The sequence below is a fragment of the Eretmochelys imbricata genome, chromosome 2, assembly GCF_965152235.1.
Source record: "Eretmochelys imbricata isolate rEreImb1 chromosome 2, rEreImb1.hap1, whole genome shotgun sequence".
NCBI classification, from domain to species: Eukaryota; Metazoa; Chordata; order Testudines; family Cheloniidae; genus Eretmochelys; species Eretmochelys imbricata.
In genome coordinates this window covers 175,257,262-175,268,213 of record NC_135573.1, presented here as the reverse complement: position 1 = coordinate 175,268,213, position 10,952 = coordinate 175,257,262, and the positions used below count along the sequence as shown (strand labels likewise).

Below are 10,952 nucleotides of genomic sequence, written 5' to 3'. Positions count from 1 at the left end.
CTAGATGACCTCCTGAGGTCCCTTCCAACTCTGATATTCTATGATTCTATGACTACCACAGCGAGCCCCTGTGCATCCAGATCCCCCGCCTCATCGAGACCCCCCCCACTGATTTGCCCCCACCCAGACTGTCCCACCCAGAACCCTCTCATCTCACACCTGGATCCCCCCCCCACAAAACCCTTCCACACTTGGATCCTGCTGGGCTGAGCCTGCGTGCCCACACCTGGCGCACTCATGGCCCACTCTCACTCCATCTCTTCCTCGAGGCTCCCCCACTCGCTCCTCTCTGCCTGTTTCCCCCAAGGCCTCCCTGCCCACCTGCTGCTTGCTCCTCTTCTCCTAAGACCGCCCTCACCCCTCTCTGCCTCTTCTCCAGATGCCCCCCTCCCAACTTCTCTCCGCCCCTTGCCCTGAGGCCTGGCCGGCTGCTCCTCTCCGTGGTGCACGGGAGGCGCCTAGGGGGAAGAGGTGGAGTGAGTGCAGGTCCCTAGGGGAAGACGCAGAGTGAGGGTGGAGCCTGGGAGTGATCAGGGCCACAGTCTGGGCGCTGGTTGCTCCCACAGCTAGAATAAAATCAATAAAATTAATTTATTGACAAATAAAATGTGCAGAATTTTGCAGAGCTTTAAAATATTGTGTGCAGAATATTTAATTTTTTGATGCAGAATTCCTTTAGGAGTATAGAGGGAAAGTGAGTTTAAATTCTAATGCAAGTGCAGGACAGAGCCCTGTTATTGAAGACTATTGAGCCTATATTTGATTTTAGACAGTTATGTATATGCATTGCTTCTCATTTCATGTTAAGGATTATGGCCAAATTTTCAAAAGTGGCCTCTCAAATAACTTGGATCTGATTTTCCTAGCTTGTGTGTGTAACCCACCAGTCAGTATGTTAGATGTCCTCTTCTATGTCCAAGTCACAAAGGCTGCCAATCTGTTACAGCTCTTTGCTAACTTTTTAATTTAAATGGCACAGACTCTTGCTTTTAGGTCAGAGACCCCTGGTTCAGTCCTTGATGTTGGCCAAAATGGTGGCCATCACTTTGCAGTTACTATTGACTTCTGACAAATCCAGGCCAGGGTATCTCACGTTGGCCAATGAGTAAGGTTACGTTTTAATCACGGGTATTTTTAGTAAAAGTTATGGACAGGTCACAGGCAATACACAAAAATTCATGGCCCCCTGACCTGTCCATGACTTGTACTATAAATACCCCTGACTAAATCTTAGATACCGTCGGGGGCCCCCAGGGCACCACGGCCGGTCCGAGACCTCTGCTCCAGGACAGCGCCGAGGTCCCCTGCTGCTCCGATATCTCCTCTGGTCAAGCTGCTTGGGGCCACCGGAGCTGGGGCAGGTGCGGCGGGCCCCGGGACTTCCCCAGCTGGACAGCCCTAGGGTCAGCTGCACCACTGCTGCAGACATCAGGGAGATCCCAGAAACTCACGGAAACCCCAACCTCCGTGACAGACTGGCAGCCTTACCAATGAGAAATGGAAGATCCAAAATCAGTGGTTCCTTTTGAAAAGTTGTTCCTAAATTCTTCTACAAGGTACCTGAATCCTCTGAGGATCTGCAGGAACATCCAACACAATAGGGGGTTCTCAAGTGTACTCATTACTCCCACCTACAGAGCATGGCCCCTGAACCCCAGAGGCTGCCTGATGGAAGCTTTCCACTAAGGCTTTTGTAATCTCCCATCCATAACCCTTCCAGGCCTGGCACGGGGCTAGCCGCTGCCATTTGGCTGAGCGTTTCTAGTCTAGCCTTGGAAAGTCTGCGGCGTTTTGGACACCAGGAAGCTGGGCAGCAGGACGCTAGGCCCGAGGGCTGGTAACTCTCCAGCCCCCAGCGCGGGGGAGGCTGCAGCGCCAGCTCAGCGGGAAGCAGAGGGGGGCTCGGGTCTCCTTGCCCCCCAGGGCTGCTCTGCCATCCAGGTGCCTAGCAGTTCCCGCCCCCTGCGGCCCGGGCACGGCCCCAGCGCCCTTCTCCGCCCGGGCAGCCTTGGCCCGGGGCTGCTCCCGGCCCAAGACTGCGGCGGCTCCCTGGCCAGGCAGCGCCGCGGGGCGGTCCCGGGGGGCGGGTCCCCGCCGCTCCTCTCTCCCCGCCCCGCGGCTCTGGGCCTCTTTGTGCCGCTCCAGCCGCCCTCGCCCGGATCCGCTCCCTGCTGCCGCCGCCGCCGCTGCTGCTGCTCCCGCGGCTCCGAGCCAGGCGCCCCGCACGGGACCGTCCCCCCGCAGCTGCTGGCCGGGAAGGCGAAGGGCAGCCTGCCTGAGGACTGACCGGCCCTGACCTCCTCCCCCTCGCTAGGGGATCGGGGTGGGCGTGGCTCCCCCAATCTCTCCTGGTCTCCACCTTGCCAGGGGATCCCTCTGTGCGCCGCCTCCCCCCAAACCCGGGGGAGCTGTGCCAGCCTACCGACCCCGACCCCCACAAGGCATCACCTCTGGGTGTCGCCCCCCACCGTGCTCACCCCCTGATGCTCTTCTTACACCTCCCCCAGTGACAGTGATGGGGCTCGCTCTGCTGACAGCTTTCATGTACATCTGAGAAAATAAGGCTACAGAAAGAAGAGGCGAAATGAACCATTTCCAGCAGTGGGTCATATTCCTGCTCTCCTTGTTTCTGGAGGTAAGATTGAAGATAGAAATATATATTTTTTAAATTTAATAAATATTCTTCTGTTATTTGCAAATAGATTTTCTGGTGATATATATTAAAAAATCTTTATTAATGATGGCATTTATGTATTCAGAGATTGGTCTGATGACTTTTAAAATGATGGCAAATCACTTTGTGCAGAAAGTGGATCTGTGTGGTCATGTCTCCCCCCACATCTGGCCTTGTTTTCACCCCCCACCCCCCGCACCAGGGGATTCCTCCTTTGTGTGTATGTTACACCTCTTCCCTTTTTCCCCTCTAAAGATCAAAACTATAATGTATTTTGTGCTGTCAGCCTTGGAGACCTTGAATACATTTTCATTTTTGATTCTTGAGTGAGTAGTTTGAGATTCCAGATTTATTTTTCTCACTCTGGGTCTCCTGTCCCGCATCTTTCTTGTGCAGTTGTGTATTTTTTTTTCCACCCAGTAGAGGGGAACACTAACCTTTTGAGAGAGAAATCTGTCTGTAGTCAAATATTAATGATGCTCACAAGCTGCAACTGTACATATTGGGAAAGAAAAAGCTTTTACTCCCCTAGGAGCCATGGAAAACTCCCACAGGCACCTGAAAAACTTAAAAAGCAACACTGTAGTTGGACTGTTGTGAAATTATTCTCTGTGCTGAAATTGACTTGATTTTGTAGGACTGAGTTTGCTAGTTCTTCGTGAGGTGCAGCAAGGGTGGTGGTGGAAGGAGTGTATACAGGGAATACTGGTATGGTTATAGTTATGGGCCAATAAAACTATTCTTGGCTATACAAAATCTACAACTGGCAATTTAGAAGCTCTAAGAACTAAAGTTGTTATAATTATTAATATTCAGCTGTATGCTGAGGGAGGGCAAATTTCATTTGTACATTATTCTTGTGTTGGAATTAGTTCAGTAACAGACATATTCTGGAACACTAACTGCTGAACGCTACCTTGTCTTAAAGCACTTTGGGTTGGTTAGCTTCTTAGCTAGGTGTTAAATGCTGCACAGATTCACTCTTGTGGAAATGAGCAGATTTCAGCTAGCATTGGACTGGAAAATGTATCCAGTTTTTGGACTGGTGCCCTTTTGTTGGTGAAATGCATTATATAAAATGGACAGTTGCCAATATTGTATCAGAATGAACAGGCCAGAGAGAGTGAAGAATACACTATTTTAGACTTCCTGGATGACTTTGGTAATTTCGCATTTAGCTTTAGCAGTTATAACAAAAAGGGGAAAAAAGTGCAGCTTATGTTAATTTTAAAAAGTTATTTTAGGCCTTGTACTTATATCACAGAGCTGGAAGGGTGGCTTTGTAAGAGTGAGATCCACATGCTTTTGATAAAAAGATCAGCTGTACTCATTTCTTGTTTTGACTTTTGGGGTTGAATTCAGTGCACCTAAAAGCATAGCATTACACTGATGTGAACCAGGCTTGGTGCAGGCATATTGCCATGTGTAAGCTCCCCTTTCACAGCTTTGCCAATGCACTTCAGTCTCTTCCTTATCAAATACTTCCCTGTTCAGTGTATTTCATTGATTTCCCGAAGACCCAAGTGGTTTACTTAAATGTGCTTTTTGAACACTTGACCCTTTGGATGCTGTCTGGTAGTTTAAAGCTTTGGAAATGTAGAAATGATGTAGTTCTCTATGCTTGATAGTTTAGAGAAGGAGTATGTTTGTTGCAAAAAGAGAAAACTGATTGGAAAACTACTAGTATCTACCTAATGATGCAGTGTTTCAGGAAATGGATATTTTTAGAATCCGTGTTCTTTCTTTTTAGGTTTATGCCACCCACTTAGATGAACTATTCTTGGTATATTGGTCATTATGCCATCCATAATTGTCACACTTAAGGGGAAAAAACGGGACAGGGGTTGGACAAAATCACATTTGGTATAAGTGGATTTAATTCTATTAAAATTAACTGGGTTGTGCCTTTTTCACCAGCTGTGAATCTGGTTCAGTGTCTTCCATCATAACTCTTGGACTCTGCAAAAACTCACCATAAAGTACAAGAGGCAAAATGTGAATAAGAGGAAACAGACTTGAAGACCAGCAATAAAATAAACCAGAAAGAGAATTGGTCTTCAGAAAATGTGGGATGTTTTGCACATGCAAGATCTATTTGATTAGATGTCTTTGGGCCATCATACATGTTATGCTAGGAAAGATTTGGTGTGCTTGGAAAAGTAATTTGCCTAAATCCTCTTTGGATATACCCCCATGTTGATTTTATTTAAGGTTTTATATTGGTTTTAATTGTTCTTCTTTTAATCTGGTATGTTTGTTTTGACATCTGGATTTGTTGTTTTGTAAAGCTCACGATATTTTTATAGCTTAGGTGCTGTATAAATAAAATGTATTGTAAATTGTTATCAGTAATAGCATGTAGGAAAAATGCTCAAGCTTAAGAACTGTTGAGCATAAACCACTGGATCAAAGAAATGTGACTTTTTTTGAGTGAAACTTTTGAAATCTATGGTAATGTGCACTGACTGCCTTATGACTGGTGCATGAGATTGATTTGCTATATGATTCTTTTACCCAGGTTGCAGCTTCCACATGAGCTAATATAATATTTAAAGTAGTGTGAGCTGTGTCATGCTTTTTTTCATTCAGCCTTTTTTGGGATTCCCAGGCCATTACCACAATAGAAATAATTGTAGTAATAATAATACATACTTAGAATTGATTACTGTCAAAGCACTTTACAACCATTAACTTATAAAATATTTTTATTTATTTGCTTAAATAGCACAAAATACACCCTCTAAAACATTTATATATCTAAATAATAAAACAATATTTATATTTAGGCAATCCAAAAAACACAATGTGATTACAAATGAATATATATTCAATCTCAGATACTAGTCCCATATCTTCTTAAATGTCTCTAGATGTTCTTCAAAGTTAACGTTAGCTAATTCATTAACCTCACAACACTCCAGTGAGACAGATGTTGTTATTTCAATTTTAAAGGGAGAAATTGAGAATGAGAGCTTAAATGACTTGCCCGAGGCTAGTGACAGGGATCAGCATCAGAACAGAGATTAGAACACTGGAAATTCCTGGCTCTCTGTGCTGTTTGCAGGACCAAGCTGCTCTGTAAAGCAGGGCTTGAAATGTATTTGTCATGGAAATTTATTGCAAGTAGAAATGGCGGGGATGGACAATTAATTCAGAGGTTTTCCTATTTGACAAAGGGTTCCCACCATAACTAGAGAGACATTTACAGCATCAATCACTGACTCCTTTCTCCTGAAAAAAATATAAAAAATAAAACAAACAAGCAGCTCTTCCCCCAAGCAGAGATTTCTAGAACCCCAAATGGGGGAAGAGCCAGAGATTTCAAGAAGTCTTCTAGGCCTGGATCCACAAAGGTATTTAGACTTCTAAATTCCATTGAAATCAGTGAATCTGGGCTCGAATGACTTCATTATTGTCTGTCTATTTAACGGGGAAGGCACTTGAATACTACAGTGGTGGACGGAAGTTCAAAACCTAAGGCAGATAGCTACACAAGTAATTTAAAGGAGTACTTGTGGCACCTTAGAGACTAACAAATTTATTTGAGCATAAGCTTTCATATGCTCTAATACATTTGTTAGTCTCTAAGGTGCCACAAGTACTCCTTTTCTTTTTACAGATACAGACTAATATGGCTGCTACTCTGAAACAAGTAATTTAGGATTCCACAAGAAGTGAATGAACATTGCTAAATGTACATTTATCTTTCTTTTAAAAACGAACCAAGTTAGTTAAAAGTCAGTTTTATGCCACAACAGCAGTGTGTACTATGCAGAGGTCCTTGTGTCTCAAAAATCTTATTTTTCCAAAGAGCGCAGATGCACTCTTGAAATCCATGAGCTGTTGGGGCATTTATATAGCCAATCGTATTATCTATTGCTACAGCTGTGGCCCCTGTAACAGTCCTGTGCTTTGTTTGTTTTAGTTTTATGTGGGTCATCTTTATAGAGGGATGAAAAGTGGGTCTAATGGGAATATTTGTTTGACAGTTCTGGAATGTATCATGTTACCCTGCCTTTATTTCTTTAGACACCCAGTGGCTTTTGGGCATGGGTGCTCTATATATTTAAAATATTATTTTAATATTGAGTCACTGCCTTTAGGACATTGTTGAAAACCCCCTTGATTAAATTAGGCCTTCTGCCAGCAAGAGCAAAAGTACAACATCATCTACTTGTGGGTTATTTCTCAGGACGGGTGTTCATGTCAACCTCTGTAGCAGGCTCAGGTCATTGTATTTATGAACCTTGAATTCATTGGTGGGGAAGACTGAATTGAACATTTTAGGATCTACTTTTGCTAAAGGGTATTATGTTAGTTACAACACTATGTAGAGGAGATGTTCTATAGGTGGCTCACAGGATCTAGGTATACTATTCCCAGTTCTGCTGGTAGGCTGCTGTGTAGTTTACATTTTCAAAAGTGTCCTCTAATTTTAGATGCTTCAGTTGGATGGTCAACACGAGATCTCCTAGAGCCTTATTTTCAGAGCGGCTGAGCACCCGCAGGTCCCACTGTTGACAGTTGAAAGTGTGAGTGGAAAGCAAGCCGTAAATGTCTCAAGTTCGCCATCCAAAAATGGAGGCAGTCAGAATGTGTGAGCTCTTCTGAAAATGTAAGCGCTGGCATCCGTGTACATTAGGGTATCCCTCTGTAAAATATGTATGATGATTGATACACACTATGTCTACTTGATAGGTGTATGGTGAGGTTAAATTAATCAATCTTTGTCAAATACGTAGAGATCATCAGATGAAAGGTAGAGTAAAAGAAGAATGAAGTATTATTTTTTTGAGTACAAGGGAAAGTCATAATTTGTTGATCAAATTGCTTTAACTGTAAATAAAAAAGCACAAATTGCAAGCTTCTTTCCATTTGTGTAATTGCTGTCTCATTTTTTGCATAGACTGAAATGGGATTCCAGGATGTAAGGAAAACTTAATAGTTCAGGCTGTTCATAAAACTTCTGTACCTCCCTTTATGTGAACAAAAATGTTAGCAAAGGCAGACAAACCAGACTAAAAAGCCCTTTGCTCCGTTTAGATACAGGCAGAGTTCTTAAGGTTGATGGTTTTTTAAACCACAAAGTTCTCGTTGTTTGTACTCATTAAATGGTGTGTGTGTGATCTCCATGACAAATGATTGTCAATAAAAGACTACTAATATTGACCATGTGCTATTAAAATCACGTGGATAAGAAGCTTTACCTGTGGTTGACCGCGTACGGGGAGGGAAATGGGGGGAATGCTTTACATGCAGAATCCACTAAAAAGGACTGCAAAGAGCATTTTTCTGTCCATTTGTCCTGCATGACATGGTAACACCTATACCATGTGATTGAGAATGTTACTGCAGATGGGTCCACTGACTCTTTCCCATCTGTTTGTTTCAAGATGCTCAGGGACCCAGCAGCGTGAAAATGGTTTTCTGTGTCTCCTTTCTCTCTTACTGTTGATTGGAAAGTAGCTGTTGCATCACAGAGTGAAGGAAGAGAGCCGCTTAGTATGAGTTATTGTTTTGTGATACAACTAGTGCTGGCAGGAGCCAAGTCTCCCCTGTCTCTGAACAGCAGTGAGATCTGCAGTGACTTACAGGCAGGCTGCTTCAGGCTGCACACTGAGCCCCTTTATTATTGTCAGTGAGAACATTTCCATGTTAATTGCAATAGTGGTACAGCAAGAGAGAGGTTCTTGAGACCCATTTGCCTGCTGTACAGAGAGGTTGGAGAATTAGTCCCAGGGTGGATATGCCTGCTGTGAGTTTTCTTTACTGTGTGGGTTTTTTTGTTTTGTTTTATTTTGGTTATATCACTGAGTTGTTTTCTTTTTATAGAGAGCTGTCACAAATGCTTAGCACTTGTCATCATGCTTTCTATAAAGGGAAGTCGCACTTTCTCTCTCTGACCCCCCCACCCCTTTGCTCTCCTTACTTCCCACTTAGCTGATGGAGATTCCCATAGTTTGCATGCACTCATCAGTTTAATATTGTCTTTTGTGTCTATGGCAATACAGCATGTCCCCTCCATTCTTCCAGCATGCAGTAGCCTTTTTGTGAAGTTGTAGTTTATTATGGTGACTTCAAAGATCTTTAGCAAAGGTTTCAAAACCTCAGGATTTTTTTTTATAATTAATGTACCTCTACGTTTCAAAATTGTCTTTTTTTGGGGACAAATTTTTGATTGGTTTTAAAAAATAGTACTCCAAGGCCAGGGTTTTCCAGGCCTTGACCTTTGAAAGGTGTCCTGCAAACAAGTGGCAAGGGGAAATAATGGAGGTCTGAATAGTGAGGAGTTTAATATTTTTTTCCTGCCAGTGTTATCTTGGGACAATCAGGAATGTCAAATTTGGGCTTCTCTAGTTTTATTGGATCTGTTTTTGAATAACTCCATACACACAGATGGCTTTCTCACACCTTAACTGAAGGGGCAGAGATGCTGAATCTTTAACAAAGATGTCTTTCCTCCCAATTGTGTATTAAGCATTAACTTTAAATAGCTGTTAACAAAATACAACATTTTAAACAGTCTGATTAATAATATCTTTCTCTTAATGGCCCAGCTTTCACTCTCTTTAGGTCTCATAATTTCCCTACTTTCCAAGTCATCTACCTAGTTATAAAACAGACAAGACCTATGATTGTAATAGAAAAAAATCCTACTTTTTGCAGTAAATGGGAAGAAGGCAGATGGGAATCCATAAAGCAGTGGAAAACAAGAATTGGATTTGTGCCCCTTTTCGCTTCAAGTCACCTTTAAATAAGATTAACTTTTCCAGAGTGGTGGTTATTTTTCCCACATCGCTCACTCCATGTGCTTCAGTACTTATAGCAGGGGTTCTAGTGACCTCTCTGGCCCTCCCTTCCTGCATAATGAGAGAGGGGTCCCAGCTAAACAGGAAGGGGCTCTGCTAGTGATTGCAGAATGGAAAGGATTTAGAATCACAGTTCTGGACTACAGCTGATTCTGGTCCTAGCATTCCTGTGGCATAGCTCTTCATTAGTCCCATGGGCTTCTTTTTGAGTCTCAGTAAGGACATGACATTTGAATGGGGGAAACTTGCATTGATTCTTTTTCTTAAGCAACCCTGTAAGGCTGCCTAAGAAACCAAAAGCCCAGCACTGGTGGTGTAGCATTGTGGAGAGGTCAGGATTGTCAGCCTGTGAGGCTTCAGGGCAGCATGAGGCATAGGTGCTACCACAATACGGACACACATACTATTTCTACTAATAAAATAACCTTATGCCTGTGTGAAGGTGGTCCAGACTCTGTTTGAGATCTGCAAGGTTTCTTTGGATCATTCTTACAATTTTGCTGATCACTTTGGTTAATAATGAGAACACTTTTCCATCTATAGATCTCAAAGGCTGGGTAGGAGTTATTCTGTCCATTTTACAGAAGAGGAAACAGAGGCACAGACTGGCTAAATGGTTTGCCTACCTTCACACACAAAGTCAGTGACAGAGTCAGGAATAGAACCCAGGTCTCTTGACCCCGGCCCTGTCCACTGAGCCACACTGCTGTTTTACAGCCAGGGAGACTGATTACAGGGAAGAAACAATCAGGCACTCAATTCCCAGGCTTTCGGACAATGAAGGCAGACATTGTTCATCAGTGCTGAAAAGCAGCAACAAAAACATACATTTACCAATACACATTCTGACCACCATCCTCCGCTATACTGTAGCTCTCTCTAAGCATCTCTTTTCTTCATTTAGAAAAATAATGGATGTTATGGATCGCTGTAGAAAATATGCTTGCTGAATTTGACCGCTTAAGTGTTCTCAGAAACAATCCCAGTTTATAACATTTTAATTTTTTAATTATTTCCAGAAAGGAAAAACATCTCTGAATCCATGGAAGTGAGTTTTCAAAGTGCTGTGCAATGATTTGCCTGCCCTCCTGCTTCTGGTGTTAATGGACATCTTGCAGCTAAATCGTTGCCCACCACTTTGAAAATGGCTCACTCTCCCTCAAGTTTCACGTAGGAAGAAACAAAGGTAGAAGCACTGGCTCTGATCCTACATTTCTTGCCCACCCCAAACTCCCACTGAAGCAGAATGATTTTACCTACCTTAAAGTAATATGTTTTGTGCCTATGTGGATATATTCATTTCCAGCCTATTAAAATTTTGAGATGATGAGCAGAACCCTCCAGAACAAGGATAGGCCTACTGTCTCAGGGGAAGGTGAAGCTGCAGAACTCAGTATTTAAGTGACTGGGAGACAAAACATGAACAAACAGTGATGGGTGCGGAGATCATAATGAAGTGTTCGGCTCTG

General features: G+C 43.2%; 1 protein-coding gene across 1 annotated transcript in view; it reads left to right on the top strand.

Annotated features, from left to right (window-relative positions):
- The first annotated feature begins 2,187 nt into the window (after positions 1-2,187).
- VOPP1 (VOPP1 WW domain binding protein) overlaps positions 2,188-10,952 on the top strand; it is an 86,276-nt gene continuing 77,511 nt past the window's right edge. The window contains exon 1 of the mRNA XM_077810975.1: positions 2,188-2,635. Within this exon, the coding sequence (XP_077667101.1) occupies positions 2,585-2,635 (51 nt within the window). The 5' untranslated portion in view covers positions 2,188-2,584. The remainder of the gene's footprint in view (positions 2,636-10,952) is intronic.